General features: G+C 40.5%; 1 protein-coding gene across 2 annotated transcripts in view; it reads left to right on the top strand.

Moving 5' to 3' along the window:
• Nucleotides 1-21327, top strand: part of ELP3 (elongator acetyltransferase complex subunit 3) — a 120186-nt gene that overhangs the window by 72701 nt on the left and 26158 nt on the right. For both annotated transcript variants that reach the window (XM_030879118.3, XM_070045816.1), the window contains 4 exons: nt 12171-12261; nt 14809-14874; nt 16448-16675; nt 17604-17685. In XM_030879118.3, the coding sequence (XP_030734978.1) occupies nt 12171-12261; nt 14809-14874; nt 16448-16675; nt 17604-17685 (467 nt within the window). The remainder of the gene's footprint in view (nt 1-12170; nt 12262-14808; nt 14875-16447; nt 16676-17603; nt 17686-21327) is intronic.

The raw sequence follows: 21327 nt of genomic DNA on the forward strand, positions 1-21327 counted from the left end.
GGTCTGGTGGGTTTTTATCTTGCTCCTTCATCTGCTGTGTGTTTCTCTGTCTTCTCATTTTGCTTATCTTACTGTGTTTGGGGTCTCCTTTTTGCAGGCTGCAGGTTCGTAGTTCCTGTTGTTTTTTGTGTCTGTCCCCAGTGGCTAAGGTTGGTTCAGTGGGTTGTGTAGGCTTCCTGGTGGAGGGGACTAGTGCCTGTGTTCTGATGGATGAGGCTGGATCTTGTCTTTCTGGTGGGCAGGTCCATGTCTGGTGGTGTGTTTTGGGGTGTCTGTGGACATATTCACATATATGATTTTAGGCAGCCTCTCTGCTAATGGGTGGGATTGTGTTCCTGTCTTGCTAGTTGTTTGGCATAGGGTGTCCAGCACTGTAGCTTGCTGGTCGTTGAGTGAAGCTGGGTGCTGGTGTTGACATGGAGATCTCTGGGAGATTTTCGCCATTTGATATTATGTGGAGCTGGGAGGTCTCTTGTGGACCAGTATCCTGAAGTTGGCTCTCCCACCTCAGAGGCACAGCACTGACACCTGCCTGCAGCACCAAGAGCCTTTCATCTGCACGGCTCAGAATAAAAGGGGGAAAAAGTAGAATGAAAGAATTAGTAGAAGAAGAAAGAAAGAGAGAGGGAGGGAGGGAGGGAAGGAAGGAAGGAAGGAAAAAAAGAAAGAAGATAAAGTAAAATAAAATAAAGTTATTAAAATAAAAAATAATTATTAAGAAAAAAATTGTTTTAATGGACGGATAGGACAAATGGTGGAAGCAAAGCTATAAAGACAAAATCTCACACGGAAGCATACACATACACACTCACAAAAAGAGGAAAAGGGGAAAAAATCATAAATCTTGCTCTCAAAGTCCACCTCCTCAATTTGGGATGATTCGTTGTCTATTCATGCATTCCACAGATGCAGGGTACATCAAGTTGATTGTGGAGCTTTAATCTGCTGCTTCTGAGGCTGCTGGGAGAGATTTCCCTTTCTCTTCTTTGTTCTCACAGCTCCCGGGGCTCAGCTTTGGATTTGGCCCCGCCTCTGCGTGTAGGTTGCCGGAGGGCATCTGTTCTTCGCTCAGACAGGATGGGGTTAAAAGAGCGGCTGATTCGGGGGCTCTGGCTCACTCAGGCCGGGGGGAGGGAGGGGCATGGAGTGCGGGGCGAGCCTGCGGCGGCAGAGGCCGGCATGACGTTGCACCAGCCTGAGGCGCGCCGCGCGTTCTCTCGCGGAAGTTGTCCCTGGATCACGAGACCCTGGCAGTGGCGGGCTGCACAGACTCCCGGGAGGGCTGTGTGGAGAGTGACCTGCGCTCGCACACAGGCTTCTTGGTGGCGGCAGCAGCAGCCTTAGCATCTCATGCCCGTCTCTGGGGTCCGCGCTTTTAGCCGCGGCTCGCGCCCGTCTCTGGAGCTCCTTTAAGCAGCGCTCTTAATCCCCTCTCCTCACGCACCAGGAAACAAAGAGGGAAGAAAAGTCTCTTGCCTCTTCGGCAGGTCCAGACTTTTACCCATACTCCCGGCTAGCTGTGGTGCACTAACCCCCTGCAGGCTGTGTTCACGCTGCCAACCCCAGTTCTCTCCCTGGGATCCGACCGAAGCCCGAGCCTCAGCTCCCAGCTCACCTGCCCCGGCGGGTGAGCAGACAAATCTCTTGGGCTGGTGAGTGCCAGTCGGCACCGATCCTTTGTGTGGGAATCTCTCCGCTTTGCCCTCAGCACCCCTGTTGCTGTGCTCTCCTCTGCGGCTCCGAAGCTTCCCCCCTCCGCCACCCGCAGTCTCCGCCCGCGAGGGGGCTTCCTAATGTGTGGAAACCTTTCCTCCTTCACAGCTCCCTCCCACTGGTGCAGGTCCCGTTCCTGTCCTTTTGTCTCTGTTTATTCTTTTTTCTTTTGCCCTACCCAGGTACGTGGGGAGTTTCTTGCCTTTTGGGAGGTCTGAGGTCTTCTGCCAGCGTTCAGTAGGTGTTCTGTAGGAGTTGTTCCACGTGTAGATGTATTTCTGGTGTATCTGTGGGGAGGAAGGTGATCTCTGCGTCTTACTCTTCCGCCATCTTCCCCTTGTCCTCCTTTTGCTTTAAATTTCTTACTGCTGTAACCAGCGAGTCAAAAGCAACAAAGACATTGCTATAACAGTAAAAGCTTAATTTTATAGGCTTTATGAAATACCACTATGGAACATTATCCTGGCTTACCACCAACTGAAAAAATAAGGATTTCAAGAAAACAGGAGCAGCAAATATAGTCTCTATAGGAAAATTGTAAAGGGGCCATGACAGCAAGAATTAAGAATACGTATATTATACAACCAAAAGGGTGTACAAGGAGAAAGGCATGATATTATGGATAACAAACATGAGGCTGATTAAAGACACCTCCCTGTTCCTAGTTCTCCTGTCATGACCCCATTGCAGCTCTCTGGAGAGCTGTCCTTGTTCACATAGTACACTTAACACTTAATAACAATTTGGTAGCTGTGTTCTGATAAAACAGCTTCATATCTCTGCATAAAAACTTTATGCTCCATTTACTGATGTTTTTAAAGTTATATTCAGATATAGCTGGAACTTGGTATATCTGGACTTCTAGAAAGAAACTTGTATCGAGGGCTTGATGGTAAAATGTTGAAAAAGAAGTGCTAAGGAAAGTGTTAATGGGTAACTCAAGGTTTACATACAGATGTGTACAAGAGAAGGCTGAGTGTTCAGACAGTGTTCAGGGGCTGAGAAACCTTTTGAGTTGGGAAAAGAGAATCGCACTGTTTCTTCTATCTTCAGTTTTAAACTTTTAGAACGATTCTGAAAATGTAGAAAACTGATAGTGGTCTAGAAGTGCAGTTAAGTACCCTCACTCTATTAATTTGGAAGCAGTTGGTTATGTCTTGCTGGAAAGAAGCCATTAGCAAAGCAAAAAGCCTCCTCTTAGGGTGTTTAATCCAGGTGATTTTAATAATTATAGTTAATTTTTGTTTTAAATCATAGTAGAGGAAAATCATGTGTGTCTTTTTGTTCTGTGCCTTTAGAAAATCTGGCTATCTCTATGTTGGTTCACCTAGTGACAGCTTCTACTAATTACAAGCAACTTGCTTAGTGTTCACTAGCAAATCTAAACTTATACATGGAGGAGAAGATTTTAGGAATTATTTTCTAGACAGGTGTCAGAAGGAAGGAACAAAGGAAGGAAAATGGGAGGGAAGATATTTCAAGTGAAAACACAGTGTTTTACACTTGTCTTTTTTTTAAAAAACACTATAATTTACTATTAGATTACCTGATATTTTTTTAATTGGCCATTTTCCCCACTCCACCCCCCTTTTTTTCTTAATTAATTTACACTTTAAATTTTATGACAGTTGAGTCAATACCATTTTACCGGGTGTTTTTATGAAGTAGCATCCCAATAGATTATTCTGTATTGCAGCCCTGAAGGGTGCAGTCAATGATTAAATGTAAAATTCTGTCCAGGCACATGATGGAGCCACATTAAACTGCTGGTGCCCACAGGCTGTGTAACAGCTGTCTGCCTTGATGTGATTTTTTTAAATCACTGTGAAGCATTAGAATAGAATACCAATTTGCAGCCAAAAGATGCTTCTGAAGTGCAAGAAACTTCAGACCAAAAAAGCTCTAGACAGCATTTTGAAAGGATTTTGATGAGCAGATTGCAAATATTAGTGCCTGTAAGCTTGAAAATGTTACCTGTGAAATAGAAAAGTGAATATTTTTGAATGTAGTATCTCTTCAAGCCAAGAAAGTGAAACAAATGGAAAAACCTAAAAATAATTTTAAGTCCCACCTAGATGGATGTATCAAGTTCAGATGGTCAGTAATCTTACCTGGGTTTTGAACTCCTAGGAGTCTGTAACAGTGTCTATTTATATATTCCAAATTGCTTAATATACTACTTTGCACATAGAAGATGCTCAACATATATAGAACTCTCTCTCTTCATTTTTAGTGAAAAAAACTTTATCACTGAAAGTGGAGATTGCCACATTTCTATTCCCTAATGAGGAAAAACTCCTGTCTGGTACACTCCAGGCATTTCACTGCCAAAGACCATTAAAGCCATATTGCATTTGTAGTGACAGACATAAATTTAAGGACATTTATGAACTGTCAGCATCATTATAAAGCCCTGTGTTACCAGGTCCACACTGACTTGTGCTTTGGGGTAGTCAGTGCCAGCTTCAGGGACATGCAACCTGTGTAGTCTCATAGGTCTTTAACTTGGCCTAATGCTCTGCTCTCACTGTCTTGAAACCATTAATAATTTTTTCAGAAGAGGCCCCCTGTTCTCCTTTTGCACTAGGCACCACAAATTATTAGCTAGCCCTGCTGGTAATTCTGTCTTTCTGTCATATAGTTCTGCTTAACAACACCATATGATAAAACCTAGACCTTAGAGAGTTTACTTGTATTGAAAATTTTAGTGTCTTTTAAAAGTACCGGTTCACAAGAGATCACTGAGGAAATCAAAAATACCTAGAAACAAATCACAATGAAAACACGAGGACCCAAAACTTATGGGATGCAGCAAAAGCAGTTCTAAGAGGGAAGTTTATAGCAATACAATCCTACCTCAAAAAACAAGAAACATCTCAAACGACCTAACCGTACACTTAAAGCAATTAGAGAAAGAAGAACAAAAAAAAACCCAAAGTTAGCAGAAGGAAAGAAATCATAAAGATCAGTTCAGAAATAAATGAAAAAGAAATGAAGGGAACGATAGCAAAGATCAATAAAACTAAAAGCTGGTTGTTTGAGAAGATAAACAAAATTGACAAACCATTAGCCAGACTCAAGAAATAAAGGGAGAGGACTCAAATCAATAGAATAGAAATGAAAAAGGAAAAGTAACAACTGACACTGCAGAAATACAAAAGATCATGAGAGATTACTACAGGCAACTATATGCCAATAAAATGGACAACCTGGAAGAAATGGACAAATTCTTGGAAAAGCACAACTTGCCAAGACTGAATCAGGAGGACAATATAAACAGACCGATCACAAGCACTGAAATTGAGACTGTGATTAAAAATCTTCCAACAAACAAAAGCCCAGGACCAGATGGCTTCACAGGCGAATTCTTTCAAACATTTAGAGAAGAGATAACATCAATCCTTCTCAAACTCTTCCAAAATATAGCAGAGGGAGGAACACTGAAACTCATTCTACGAGGCCACCATCACCCTGATATCAAAATCAGACAAAGATGTCACAAAGAAAGAAAACTACAGGCCAGTATCACTGATGAACACAGATGCAAAAATGCTCAACAGAATACTAGCAAACAGAATCCAACAGCACATTAAAAGGATCATACACCATGATCAAGTGGGGTTTATCCCAGGAATGCAAGGATTCTTCAGTATATGCAGATCAGTCAATGTGATAAACCATATTAACAAACCGAAGGAGAAAAACCATATGATCATCTCAGTAGATGCAGAAAAAACTTTCGACAAAATTCAACACCCATTTATGATAAAAAACCCTGCAGAAAGTAGGCATAGAAGGAACTTACCTCAACATAATAAAGGCCATATATGACAAACCCACAGCCAACATGGTTCTCAATGGTGAAAAACTGAAACCATTTCCTCTAAGACCAGGAACAAGACAAGGTTGTCCACTCTCAGCACTATTGTTCAACATAGTTTTGGAAGTTTTAGCCACAGCAATCAGAGAAGAAAAATAAATAAAAGGAATGCAAATCGGAAAAGAAGTAAAGCTGTCACTGTTTGCAGATGACATGATACTATGCATAGAGAATCCTAAAGATGCTACCAGAAAACTACTAGAGCTAATCAATGAATTCAGTAAAGTAGCAGGATACAAGATTAATGCACAGAAATCTCTGGCATTTCCTATACACTAGTGATAAAAAATCTGAAAGAAAAATTAAGAAAACACTCCCATTTACCACTGCAACAAAAAGAATAAAATATCTAGGAATAAACCTACCTAAGGAGACAGAAGACCTGTACGCAAAAAACTATAAGACACTGATGAAAGAAATTAAAGATGATACAAACAGATGGAGAGATATACCATATTCTTAGTTTGGAAGAATCAACATTGTGAAAATGACTGTACTACCCAAAGCAATCTACAGATTCAGTGCAATCCCTGTCAAGCTACCAAAGGCATTTTTCACAGAACTAGAACAGAAAATTTTACAATTTGTATGGAAATGCAAAAGACCCCGAATAGCCAAAGCAATCTTGAGAAAGAAAAATGGAGCTGGAGGAATCAGGCTACCTGACTTCAGACTATACTACAAAGCTACAGTAATCAAGACAGTATGGTACTGGCACAAAAACAGAAAGATAGATCAATGGAACAGGATACAAAGCCCAGAGATAAACCCACGCACATATGGTCACTGTATCTGTGACAAAGGAGGCAAGAATATACAATGGAAAAAGGACAGCTTGTTCAATAAATGGTGCTGGGAAAACTGGACAGCTACATGTAAAAGAATGAAATTAGAACACTCCCTAACACCATACACAAAAATAAACTCAAAATGGATTAAAGGGGCTTCCCTGGTGGTGCAGTGGTTGAGAGTCCCCCTGCCGATGCAGGGGACACGGGTTCATGCCCCAGTCCGGGAAGATCCCACATGCCACAGAGCGGCTAGGCCCATGAGCCATGGCCGCTGAGCGTGCGTGTCTGGAGCCTGTGCTCCGCAACGGGAGAGGCCACAACAGTGAGAGGCCCGCGTACCGCCAAAAAAAAAAAAAAAAAAAAGGATTAAATTTAAATGTAAGGCCAGACACTATAAAACTCTTAGAGGAAAAACATAGGCAGAGCACTCTATGACATAAATCACAGCAAGATCCTTTTTGACCCACCTCCTAGAGAAATGGAAATAAGAACAAAAATAAACAAATGGGACCTAATGAAACTTAAGAGCTTTTGCACAGCAAAGGAAACCATAAACAAGGCGAAAAGACCACCCTCAGAATGGAAGAAAATATTTGCAAATGAAGCAACTGACAAAGGATTCTTCTCCAAAATATACCAGCAGCTCATACAGCTCAATATCAAAAAACAAACAACGCAATCCAAAATGGGCAGAAGACCTAAATAGACATTTCTCCAAAAAAGATATACAGATTGTTAACAAACACATGAAAGGATGCTCAACATCACTAATCATTAGAGAAATGCAAATCAAAACTACAATGAAGTATCACCTCATACCAGTCAGAATGGCCATCATCAGAAAATATATAAACAATAAATGCTGGAGAGGGTGTGGAGAAAAGGGAACCCTCTTGCACTGTTGGTGGGAATGTGAACTGATACAGCTACTATGGAGAACAGTTTGGAAGTTCCTTAAAAAACTAAAAATAGGGCTTCCCTGGTGGCACAGTGGTTGAGAGTCCGCCTGCCGATGCAGGGGGCACGGGTTCGTGCCCTGGTTCTGGAAGATCCCACATGCAGTGGAGCGGCTAGGCCCGTGAGTCATGGCCGGTGAGCCTGTGCATCTGGAGCCTGTGCTCCGCAGTGGGTGAGGCCACAGCAGTGAGAGGCCCGTGTACCGCAAAAAAAAAAAAAAAACTATAAATAGAACTACCATATGACCCAGCAATCCTACTACTGGGCATATACCCGGAGAAACCCATAATTCAAAAAAGAGTCATGTACCACAATGTTCATTGCAGCTCTGTTTACAGTAGCCAGGACATGGAAGTAACCTAAGTGTCCATTGACAGATGAATGGATAAAGAAGATGTGGCACATATATACAGTGGAATATTACTCAGCCATAAAAAGAAACGAAAGTGAGTTATTTGTAGTGAGGTGGATGGACAGAGTGAAGCAAGGCAGAAAGAGAAAAATAAATACTGTATGCTAACACATATATATGGAATCTAAAAAAAAAATGATTCTGAAGAACCTAGGGGCAGGACAGGAATAAAGACGCAGACATAGAGAATGGACTTGAGGACACGGGGAGGGGGAAGGGTAAGCTGGAACAAAGTGAGAGAGTGGCATGTACTTACTTGTACTACCAAATGTAAAACAGATAGCTAGTGGGAAGCAGCCGCATAGCACAGGGAGATCAGCTTGGTGCTTTGTGACCACCTAGAGGGGTGGGATAGGGAGGGTGGGAGGGAGACGCAAGAGGGAGGAGATATGGGGATATATGTATGTGTATAGCTGATTCACTTTGTTATAAAGCAGAAACTAACACACCATCGTAAAGCAATTATACTCCAATAAAGATGTTAAAAAAAAAAAAGGACCGGTTCATTATTACTGTATTGTTTATTTGTGGCAAACGGTTTTTTTTGGTTTTTTTGTGGTACACGGGCCTCTCACTGCAGTGGCCTCTCCCGTTGCGGAGCAACAGGCTCCGGACGCGCAGGCTCAGCGGCCATGGCTCACGGGCCCAGCCGCTCACACGGCATGTGGGGTCTTCCCGGACCGGGGCGTGAACCCGCGTCCCCTGCATCGGCAGGCGGACTCCCAACCACTGCGCCACCAGGGAAGCCCAAGGACCGGTTCATTATTAACAATACTTGTAGAGCCCATCTTCCTTTCCCTTCATCTCCCCTTCCCATCACCTCCAGAGCAGTGCCACAGAGGTGTTGAGAGCAGCATGCTTGGCATCTGAAGAAATGTAGAGTAATAGTGAGTGCTGAGGTGTCACCAAGAGTAGTTGGGAGATTGGTTGTATTGAGCAAATAAGTTGTTTGATTTAGCAAGCAAATAAATATACTAAAGATAAGGAAGCCAGGTTTCTCACTGTCCAAAGGGATTTACAGACATTGAAGGGTAGAAAGCTGAAAAGAACACTGAGGCACTGGATTAGAATTGTAATTATCAGCATGATTTCACAGCTTTTTAAATTTGTATGTAGAAACGGTTATAATGTTTATATATTTGAATATATGAATATAAATATATATACACATATGTGTATACATACATAAATTTTTTAGTTGTGTACACTGAAAGGGTCTAGAGGCAATGATACCTCAATAGTAATGAGCACAATGAGTGCTTAGATCTTGGTTTCTAAATACCACCCTCCACTAAAAGGAATCAGCGATGCTTGGATAAGTGGCCAATTCTAGGACTGGGGCAGCAAACATATAAGATCAACGTGTAACATCATGTTGTTCCAGAAAGTAAAGAAATATTCAAAGAATGGTGGGAACATGTCAAAAGGACCCCAAAGCCAGCCTGAATGCATGCCCACTGACCAAATCTAATGTAAGCAACAAAATAAATACTGTTAATATCAGATTACAGCTCATTGAATAAAATAGAAATCTATGCATTTATAAATAAATGAATAAATAGAGAAGGGAACATTCTTCCTTAATATACAAGCTCAACTAATAAATGCAGAAGGGATGGTAGAAATAGATAATCACCATTGATGTCTATTATAGGGACGGTGATACAGAAGGAGTCATCGGTGGATGCTAGACTGGTAGTTGGAGGCTTGGTGAGGAACAGGATATTGGCATGATGCAGTGTACTTGTTTCAGCTCTCATACTGTAACAAGTGTCCTTTCACAGTCCATTTAATAACATATTTTTCACATTTTTATGCTTTTTGTTGATTTTGCTGTTTAAAATAGCCCCCACATGTAGTGCCGAGGTGCTGTCTATCTAGTGTTCCTAAGTACAAGAAGGCTGTGATGTGTCTTACAAAGAAAATGAATGTGTTAGATAAGCTTCATTGCAGCATGAATTATAGTGCTGTTGGCCACAAGTGCAATGTTACCGAATCAATTCTGTGTTAAATAAAGTGTTTTTAGCTGGAAACCCACATAAAGCAAGGTTACATGTTGATCAGTTGGAGAAAATGGACTAAAGGCTCACAGGAACCTAACCCTGCATTTTCCATAGGAGCAGTGCTTCACTGTTTGCTAATTCAGTGTTCATGGCACATTATAGGACTTCACTGCCATGAATAACAAGAATCAGATGTATCTCGTGTAATGGGTACTGCCGAAACCGATAAGTGTCGTTTCAGGGGGGCCCCAAGGAGCCCGGTCTTTTATGTCTCAGCACAGAAAGAATTCAGCGAGAGTCAAAGTGATAGATAAGCAGTGATTTATTAGAATAGAATAGGATGCTTGTGAGGCTTACAAGCGGCTGGGCAAGAAGGTGCTGCGCCCTGAGAACTTAGTGGGCTAAAGTTTTGTAATCAAAGGAAAAGTGGGGAGGGTGAAAAGACCACCTTCTTCCTCATTCTTGAGTAGACGTCGTGCTTCCATCATCAGCTCCTCCTCCAGATTGGGCACAGGAGTTTTCTTGTCCCTACATGGTCAAGCCAGGACTGTCATGGCACTATGGAAAAATTATTTCAGGTCTTTCACTTTGAAATGTCACCTTTCCATAAAGTACTGTTTTTTATGTGTGCAGAGAGCATGTCCTAGGGATCATTAACTTACTGAGCTCACTGGGCAGGATGTAGGTCTCATGTCACCCTTGTTTTTATTGTTTTAGGGCTTGTCTCATGCATGGGTTTTGTTGCTAAGCAGGCCTGCTTGGCTTTGTGGTTAAGCAAACCTGCTTTCTTGAATGACCATTAACTTACAGGGGTCTCCCATACTTTTTTCTTTACTTACAATCCCCTAGTGGGATTAACTATTTAATTGCCTAATTTGTCCCTTTACTTTGTCCCTATCACTAACAGTGGTTGCCATTGGTTTTATCAGATTAATTTCACATGATGTATAACAGTGTTCAAAATTTTATTCTGTTGTGAAACTATACGTATGTATTTGTGAGTGATTTATAAAATATTTCAGGGTTAAAAGGGACATGTGGAAGACTAACTTTGACTTATATAATATGAAATAGTAAAATATTTAAAACAGTTGTTTGTGCATTTCTTGTTAAAATAAACTATACTTTTTAGTTGACTAGCCTTCTTTCGGTTTCATCTGCTTACTGATTTAAGATGAATTTGATTTTAAGAAATTATAGTTCCAAAGATAGAAAGTTTATTTTACTAGAAAGTATAAGTAAACCGTATCTATTAACTAATCACTCTAAAATATGTTTTTTATGTTGCTCTCACTTTGAACTCCTTGGTATGTCTTTCTCTTAAAGAATTTTGGCTTATCAGTGCTTTATAGTTGTTTCCAGAGCCTGATAGATTTATTGTGTATAGTTTCTAATGCTTATCAATTGGCTTTTGATACTTTTTTGAGTGATTGGGGAATATCTTATTAGAATCAAATAGATGAATTAGCTAATTTTATTTACTTAACATTTGGAGGGATAAGTGAAAAGAGAAGGAAAAGACTCAAGCTGATTCAAAAGCAAAAATGAGAAGAAAAGATAAATGACATATTCTCCAAGTCTTCTAATCAACCAAATATTAGACAAAAGAAATAGGGGATTTGTCTTTAAATTGGAGATGTGCTGAGCGTATTCTTACTTTAGGGTTTTTTTTTAAACTGTCTTTAGATACTGATTTTTGTCTAGAAGGGATAGTGGGGGCTACTAAAATGAAACTCATAATTTCAACTTTTGCTTGACATTTCCTTGGTACTGGGCACTTTACACTATATTAATGCCAGGAAAAAAATTTTTATCTACTCTCATCTTTAGGCAAGTTCTTATTCTTCGAATGCAGAGTCACTTCTAATTTAGATTTTTAGGAAATGGGAAAAAATTTATTCTTTGAGACCAGTTGTCTAAGCCAGGCTTTTGCGCTTCCTGGTTACTTGTCATTCAGCAACTGTATGGGAAAGTGTTTGTAAGCTATAAATCAGTGTGTTAATAATAATTTTTATTTCTCCTCTGAAATTGGACTTTGTAAAAACTTTGTAAAAAACAGTTTTATTTCTTGTTTTGTTTAGTACAGATGTCTGTTTCTTCAGCCAAAAATCATTACTAATGGTTATTGGGCATTTGTTTTGTACTTTGTAATCTTATATAGTGTTTTCATCAGATGTTTCTTAGAAAAACCCTGAGTGATAGGTGAAAATCATAATTTCATAGATGGGAAAACTGGGAGGTAGAAAAGCGGTGAACCTTGCTTTTGGGTCAGAATATTCAACCTCTGCTTTCCTGGTCGGTTTTGAGGTGGGGAAGGGGTGGTTTTGTTCTTTTTGTTTTTTTAAATATCCCTGCCTTTTACTGCTGTAGAGAGTGACTTATATTTTACAACAGCTGATGTTTTTCTCCTACAGAGATATTCCAATGCCCTTAGTCAGCTCAGGAGTAGAGCATGGTAACTTGAGAGAGCTGGCATTTGCAAGAATGAAAGACCTTGGAATACAGGTAAGAGTCTGACCATAACTGTTGAGATCAAAGTAGTCTGAGACGCGAAAACCTGTGATACTATCACATTACAAACTTACAGGTTTGGTCAAAAAGCTTTCATGTATTGAAGCCATTCTTACTGTATAACACATTGAAATTGAAGCTAGTGGTTGCAAAGTCTGCATCCTATCCCCTACACCCCTCTGCTTTCTTCTAAAAGAGCGTAGGTTTGTCAATTTAATGGTTGTTTTTCCTGCCTTCTCAGATTGCCAACTATGTGTTCAACTCCTTTTTTAAAAAAACTTTTTTTTTTGTTTTGAAGTATTGGGTGTTCAATTCTTGACTAGTGGTTAGAGAAGAATACAACCGTTGAAGAAACAAGGCTTACATACTGAAATAATTAGCAATGTTATTGCCCAGATATACCAGTCTCCCTCGCCCTGCCCCACCCCCATGTCTATTCACTCACTCATTTATTTCACAAATATTTACTAAACACCTCCTTTCTGCTTTCCCTGAAAGAGCCCAGGAATCTGCAATTTGACAGTCTGTAGATGATTCTGAAATCACGATAAGGTTTGAAACTCAGTGCCCTAGGAGCTATTTCTCAGAGCTGCTAAAGAGAAAAGGCCAGGAGGGTGTCTAGGCCTGAGCACTGATTCCTGGCCTCTGCCTTCAAAGATTCTCGTTCACTCCATCTGGGATGGAGCTGTGGGAGGTTCTCATGCACAGTGCAAACATGGACCCCACTTTGAAAGATGTCGTTGAGAGGACTGCATATCATGTTTGTGGACCTACCCAAAACATTTTGTCCTCTGTCAATATATTATGGAGAAAATTTTTCAGAAAGTTGTTTGTCCGTAGGAGAATTTGTGAACATTATGGCTTATTCTACCCTCCCCCCAAAAAAATTTCAGTTCTAGAAAAACAGCAAATGTATGTACAGTAATGAAAGCCCCAAACAAGAGCGTGTGCCTACTCAGCCTCCAAGTCCCTGCCTGTCCTTGTCGTCCAGCTCCTCCTCCTGAGAATACCACTGCCCAGTGACCCACCCGGCCTGCTCAGCCTGCTGACCTCATCAACCAGGCACTGTTTTTAACCCTATACCCCTCTTAACCCGTGATAGCTTGTCGTAAGGTAAACTGGGATTGAGTCTGAAGACTGGAATGCAGTCACACCGAAAGACATCCAGTTCACATAGGCAGTGTCTTTACTAGAAAATAAGCACACACCAATCTCTGCCTTAAAAAGCATTCCCCTCCCCTCCAAAAAAAAAGAAAAAAGCATGCAAGTGTTCATTAAAAGTATGTAATATGGGTTCCCGGGGCATGGAAATAGCTTAGTTCTTTTAGAACTGAATAATGAGCTCTTACTTTTCTCATGGAATTCCATCCATATATATACTAAATACACTATTAGTAGTATAGCTGCATGACATCATCAGATTTCCTATGGCAGTCTTTTCTCACTGATGGAAAATGTTAGAATCCTGGAAATAATTTTTACAGTTCTATAGGGGAAAATATATCATAGGGCATATAATAGTTACTGTAATTATAAATGTCAGGCTGTGTAGCCTGCACACTGGGTTGTGGAATAGGAGCAAGAGTTACATCACATAGCTTGGCCGTGCAGACCAGGCACTGCTTCCGTATCATCCACAGGCAGCTTTGTGCTTCCCAGGGACACTCAAAGAGCCAATCTGTGACTGTGGTTCAGATTGTATAATAAATAGCTCAAGGTTCTTTCTTTCCATTCTTCTTCCTTCCCTTCCTTCCTCCCTCGCATCCTTTCTTCCACAGAGCCCTTCTCTGCAAAAAACAGCAGTCTTAGCTTCCCTCTTTCTGACATTCCTAAAATGATACAAATATGGTGATGCTAAAAATGTTAACTGCCATAAAATGGTGAAGGTTTTAAAAAATTAGGAATTGGGTTTTTTCTTTTTTTTTTCTTTTTTTTTTCTTTTTTTTTTTTGCGGTATGTGGGCCTCTCACTGCTGTGGCCTCTCCCGTTGCGGAGCACAGGCTCTGGACGCGCAGGCCCAGCAGCCGTGGCTCACGGGCCCAGGCGCTCCGCAGCATGTGGGATCTTCCCGGACCGGGCACGAACCTGTGTCCCCTGCATTGGCAGGCGGACTCGCAGCCACTGCGCCACCAGGGAAGCCCAGGAATTCAGTTTTTACTCTTCGGTAGACATAGTTTTGGGTTGCACTTTCAGATACAGTTATATTCTCTGGATTTTCAGATTTTAGAATGTATGTTCTTTACTTTCAATATTGTATATTGATCTCCTTTGGATTCTAAACTTATTTTAAAAGCAATACTGTACCAACTTCATGTATTTCTAGGTTGTTTTTCCCTATCCTCAGGTTTATTAAAGATGGCTTCATTTTTAATTCATTTCTTTTACCTCAATGTAAATTATGTCCAAACTTAATTTTGAGCCCAGGATTTGGTGGAGAAGTTTCAATAAAAATTGAATTAGTTACCAGTTTTATATTTGCCCCCCCTTCCCACTTTTTTTTCTTTCTTTTCTTTCTTTCTTTCTTTTCTTTTTTTTTGGCAGTGTCGAGACGTGAGAACCAGAGAGGTTGGAATCCAAGAAATTCATCACAAAGTGCGTCCATACCAGGTTAGTTTCTTCATTTTATAGAGAGATTGGGTCCTGTTCATTAATCTTTGTCAAGCCTGGGCCTACACCTACTTACCAGTAGGACCAAACCCTAGAAGTTAATGAGTAAACTAAGAGCAAAGAGTAATTCAGAATGAAGTCAAGCCAGGAAAGCCAGATATGAGGGTGGCTCAACTCTAGAAGAGCCAGGTTAGGAAAACCAAGTTAGAACTTCACTGTAGATCAGCACTGTCCAGTAGAACTTTCCGTAGTGTTGGAAATGTTCTATAATCTGTGCCATCTAATAGGATATCAGCTACCAGTCACATGGGACTTGAAATGTGGCTAGTGCAAAGAAGAACTTAGTTTTTAATTTTATTTAATTTCAAGTAATTCCAATGTAAATAGCCAAATGTGACTAGTGGCTACCTTTAGGTAAAGCTGAGTGTCATGTGCTTATCTCTGTGTGCAACTGTTAAATTATTGCCTGTTGATGGTAATCAAGCGAATAGATCAGCCATATCAACAGGGGTTCCACACAACGTGTTCGTGATGAATTAACTTCTCTCCTAGAATGACATCGTGTTAGCCATTTGCCAGATTTTCTGTGGGGGTTAGCTGTCGTGTAGGAGCCCATTTGAGAAAGGCTAGAGTAGATCTGCATCGATATTCCTGTTCTCAAAGTGAATTGTTTATTTGATTGACGTTTTTCACATTTTGGATCTTTTGAGGAAAAAAGTAGACCCAAGCATAGTTAGTCATTTTGTCAAATTCTTGTGCAATCCAGTTATCCAGCAAACATTAAGTTGAGGAGGAATATCAGTATTAGTCTGTTTATTCACCTCGCTGTGGGTCCAGTCTGCCCATTTTCAGTGTATCTGGGTGTGACCATGCCCACATATGTAGCTTTCTCTGCATGCATATTGATTATATTTACGCAAAGTACGAGGGACACTCGAGCAGGAAGCAAGAGTCAAAAGCCCATGTAGACTGCTAACACAAAAGCTTCCCCAAAAGCACCTCTCCGGTGATTGGATTTTCTTTAACGTGTTAATCTCATAACTAGGCATACTATTTTAAAGGTCCTGTGGGATACTTTTTTAAAAAATTCCATCAAGGAATAAGTAACCAATAACACATTTTTTCCCCTAAAAGCAGGTTTTAGTGGAGGAGGTAAGGACTAGAAAAGAAAACCATTGAGTACCTGACAGTTCTGGGGCCTCAGGGTGCTCCCAAGAGCTGCACACGTGACATAATGTATAATTTTACCTTAGAGACTCTTCATGGAGGATCAGATTTAAATACATGGAAGCATTTACTGAGCCAAACTGTAAGAATCACAAGGTTAATGAGGTTCAGATATTTATGAAATTGTAAAACTGGTTTCCTTTTTTATAGTCCACGAACAAGTCATGAACTCTCGTTTAATCAGTGCTATTGAGAGGAGACAAGTAAAAAGAAACATAATTTGTGGTTATTTACTCTTTATCCCTAGTCGTGGATATTAGTCTAAATAAACATATATAATAATAGAAACGTACTTTGTTCTCTAGTTTAAAAAAAAAAAGTTCTTGCGTGGCTTTTTATGAAACAGGTTGAATTGGTAAGAAGAGATTATGTTGCAAATGGTGGCTGGGAGACATTCTTATCCTATGAAGACCCCGATCAAGACATTTTGATTGGCCTCCTGAGATTACGGAAGTGCTCAGAGGAGACATTCCGTTTCGAATTGGTCGGCGGGGTGTCCATAGTCCGAGAGCTGCATGTGTATGGAAGTGTCGTCCCCGTCAGCAGTCGGGATCCCACTAAATTTCAGCATCAGGTATCCTGTATTCCATTTCTGTTTGACTGTGATTAAGAAATTGCTCAAAGGAGGAAAAGAGAAAAAGAATGGGGCAAGGGTGGGAGCAGAGGAAAAGGAGAGGGGAAATTCGGGAAGTGTAGAAACAGGAACCAGTATAATACTACAGTTGTTCAGAGATGTTTTCTCTTTAAATTGTTCCCCTTTGGGTGTGAGGGAGGGGGAGGGAGAGACAAATTGAGACTCAGTCAAGTGGAATATAATAATAGACTGAACCGTATGAAATTGCTATTTTTGAAAGTCAGTAATGGTCTAATACTGGCAATTTCGTATGATTCAACTATTTTGGGATCGAAGGAGATGATAATTTGAAAGAAAGCACTTATGAAATGTTAAAGCACTTCGTAAAGACAAGCAAGCTATGTGATATATGTAGTGGAACACTATTCCACTCCCCCAAACAACCTAAATAAATAACTCACTTTTTTAAATTTCAGGAGAATAGGTTAAAACTGCTAATGGTGGATGTAGCATAAACCCCCATATTGGTGATTTAAGAATATTGCCTGGTTTCAAAAAGCTTTTAGAAACTGAAGGGGTGACTAATAATACAAGGGTAGATGCCCCAGACTTTCATCACCTGGAGATTGCCTAGAACTTGTTTAAAAAGAGACAAGTCGAGAGGCAATTACCCCCTTGCTGTGACTAGATTAGTCACCCACAGAATACCTTTTGATGGCTTTTGTTGCAGAGTTATTCCTAGTCTGCTACAGTGTGCTTCTGGTATAATTGAATAGTGAAACTTTTCCTTACCCCCGTAAATGGTTTTTTGTCACTCTTATCTTAAAAGAGTTTAGCAGCTACAAAATATTACCCTTCTTGTTTTATGGACCCCTCTTAATGACTTCGTCCCTTCTTAATTCCCTAACCCCTCCATTGCCTCTTACAGGGATTTGGCATGCTACTGATGGAGGAAGCAGAAAGAATAGCTAGAGAAGAACATGGATCTGGGAAAATAGCTGTTATATCAGGTAACTGGGGGAGGGCAAAGTTCATGATTCGTTCACACCTTTAACTTGGTACCACAATGAAAAGTACCTCAGGCCTCTCTTTTCCCCATATATGATTATTATGTTCAAAATTGGGCAGAGCCAAATAGGGAAAGGCTGGTGCTCAAGCACAAAGAAAATTCCTGTAAGCAGGTTGGCGGAATAGAGCTTGCAGAAGCTCTCCATCTCTTGAGTGGCCAGGCCAGTAATCCATATCCTGTCTTCCTCGTGGTCTGTCACACTGGTCTCTTGTGCTTTGTGCCCAGTTACTCTGTCTGGGAAAAATGAAATTTGATGATATGGATCTAAGAAAATCATAAGTCAGTGTGGAGATTTGTCAGTATCATTCTGGAAATTAAAACAGAACCTAGTTGCCAGTACCAGATGTTGAAAGGCAGAGTTCCTTGCTCCTTAAAAATTGTTTTCAGTGACTTTGTTCCTTGGGAACAGATTTCCCCTGTTTGGAAGCTTTCCCCTTACCGTGCCTAGGACATCAGGTAAGTGGAGAAGTGGGCATGTAAAGGAAGGCCTGCTGTAAGTGGAGCAAGAAATAACACATATGCACCCTTTCACTCATATCCTCACAGACTTTGCTATTCTCAATAAGAAGCTAACATGGTGAAAGCCATGATCAAGATTCAGGTTATTTTCCCTCCAGCATTTGTTTTCCCATTAGACTATGGCATTATTAAATGAAAGTTGAAATGACACTTTTTTTAAAAAAATCAGTAAGTTGTTGCCAATCAATAGATCAGTACCTTTGCCCAGATTTCAATGATTCCAAATACGGAAATGTAATGACCCAGGCTCACTTAATCGATTATTCAGTCTGGCTATGGTTTTTGGCATTATCCAGACAGATAATAAGCATTTTTTAACATGGCTAGCTCTATGTTTCTGTGTTATCTTTAATATTTTTTATTGAAGTACAGTTGATTTACAGTGTTGTACTAATTTCTGCTGTACAGCAAAGTGACTCAGTTATACACATATATACATTCTTTTTTATACTCTTTTCCATTATGGTTTACTCCAGGAGACTGGATATAGTTACCTGTGATATACAGTAGGACCTTGTTGTTTATCCATTCTGAACGTAACAGTTTGTATCTACTAACACCAAACTCCCAGTCCATCCCTCTCCCTCCCGCTCCCCCTCCCCCCTTGGCAACCACAAGTCTCTTCTCTGTTTTTTCTGTGTTATCTTTAATCCCACTAAAGAAGTAGGAACTAAATGAGGTTCACCTAATTGGTGCCAATATTTGTAATAAAAAAAATGTTTACTTCTCATTTGTTTAGCCTGTGGTTGTCCAGAAGTCAGCCTTTCCTGGTACCAGGAAAGAGCCAGACCAACTCAGAGCTCTTTGTACATGTGCACCCGTGGATTACCCGAAATTTCAGTGGCCTCTTTTGCCAGCGCACTGTCAGTGTTTTCAGTACAGTACTTCCCAAGCGTTAATGTGCTTGTGAATCATCTGGAGATCTTGTTAAAATGCAGATTCTGACTCGTTAGGTCTGGGGTGGGGCCTGAAAGCCTAGATTTCTAACCAGCACCCAGTGATAACCTATACTGATTGTCTTCAGACCATACTTTGAGTAGCAAGGGTTTTAGTATTCTCTTCCAAATGTAGTATTCTCTTTCAGATCGCTAAGGTGAAGGTATTCTCTGTGACCCTGGCAGTGCCTGCATTCCCAAAGTCTGATATGCAGTCAAGTGATTTTCTAGTATCTGTGGGAACTTGATCAGTTTTAAAACTGAAGGGCATCTGTATTCTTTTTTTTTCTTATTTTTTTTTTTTTTGGCTGTGTTGGTTCTTCGTTGCTGCACGTGGGCTGTCTCTAGTTGCGGTGAGAGGGTCTACTCTGTTGCAGTGTGCGGGCTTCTCACTGCGGTGGCTTCTTTTGTTGCAGAGCATGGGTTCTAGGCGCAAGGGCTTCAGTAGTTGTGGCGCACGGGCTCAGTAGTTGTGGCTCATGGGCTCTAGAGCACAGGCTCAGTAGTTGTGGTGCATGGGCTTAGTTGCTCTGTGGCATGTGGGATCTTCCCCAACCAGGGCTCGAACCCATGTCCCCTGCATTGGCAGGCGGATTCTTAACCACGGCGCCACCAGGGAAGTCCCAGGGCATCTGTATTCTTTCACTTTTCCATTATATTTAATTTGCTTTCATGATATCTATCTCTTTTTAGAAATGTTACATGCAGAGAGGGGCCTCTGACTTGCCTGAGGTAACATTCAGTTGCCTGTAAGAGCCTCAGTTTCTGCTTTTTGAGCAGTGTCTTTCTAAGTGGAAATCAGCGTCTGTCCTCTTTCTAGCCTTTTGTTATACTCTAAATAATAGCTCAATTTCAGATCATCTGCTTGTAGAACTTTTAAAATAACAAGAAGAGACTTGCTAAAAATAACAGGGAAGAACCTTTCTGCTTATTAGTTGTCACAGTAAGACTTCTTGGTTTCTGTACAGGGGTTTCTCTTAGCCAGAGGGTTTCTACAGAAGCAGCCCTGGAATGCATTCTTGGCGCTCAAGGGAGTTCTGTGTTACTTCCTGTCTCTCTGGTCTGTGAGCTTCCCCACCACTGCTCTGTGCTGGGGAAACCAGCTAGGGCCTTGACTTGCTGTTTGACTGACAACCTGATCACTCTTCAAATGAAAACACCAAGAACATTTACTCTGTGTGATGCATTTTATTTCTCTAATTTAGTAATATATTACTGTTCTATTTAAGTTTCTGAATCAGACATCTGAGGCGTCCATTATTCAGAACTTCAAGGAAGGCAGATTTAAAATGTTTTTTTTTAACATAATGTGTTCTTTGGTTGTTTTTTTTCTTCCATATTTGTTCAGTTGACTTTGTTCTTTCTGATTTAAGTACAGTGCTGTGTGTGTGTGTGTTTAATTGGTTTTTGTAAAAAGTGAATTATTCTCCATAGGTTGATCCTTAGAATGCAAATCTCCTTGTGATAGTACTGGTGCTTGTGTGCTGCATCTATTCACAAGACTTCATTAGATGTGGTGTGTAAGAAGAGACACTTGGACGGGGGTGTTAGGATTCTATTCCTGCATTGACAGTAGCTCTCCTTGTGATCTTGAATAATGTTGCTTGATCTCCATGGACCTTTATTTCTCTACTAAAAATAAGTGGGTTAGGTTATCTTTTACAGTTCTAACAGTCTAGAATTCTGCCCCTTAATATCTTCATTTCTTTTAGTTCTCAACAAGACCAACTATGCTGTACTGATTACATATGAAGTAGATTCTTTTCTAAAACCATATTAAGAGACCCTTTAATTTCATTAGTAATTGATCTCAGTCTCATTTAGTTTGGGGTATTTGATGATAAAGTTTCCCATAGGTAGCTAATCCTAGCCATGATTTGTGGAGGTATGTCTATTTCTGTCCCAAGTAGTGATATTTTATGACCTGTGTCCTACTTTTTTTTCCCTGACCTTGTCCTTTATTTGTAAATCCATCTTTGTTCTGGTCTGTAGGCTTTTGCATAACTCATACACGGTGGTGGTCTAGGTATTCTGTCCTGGCATAACTAGTAGCTTGAGTAAAGGGAGAGACAGATCATTTATCATTCTGGTTTCTGTGACTGTAAGAGGAATGCATTTATGTAGAATTT

This window comes from Globicephala melas, chromosome 6 (genome assembly GCF_963455315.2).
Source record: "Globicephala melas chromosome 6, mGloMel1.2, whole genome shotgun sequence".
Taxonomy (NCBI): Eukaryota; Metazoa; Chordata; class Mammalia; order Artiodactyla; family Delphinidae; genus Globicephala; species Globicephala melas.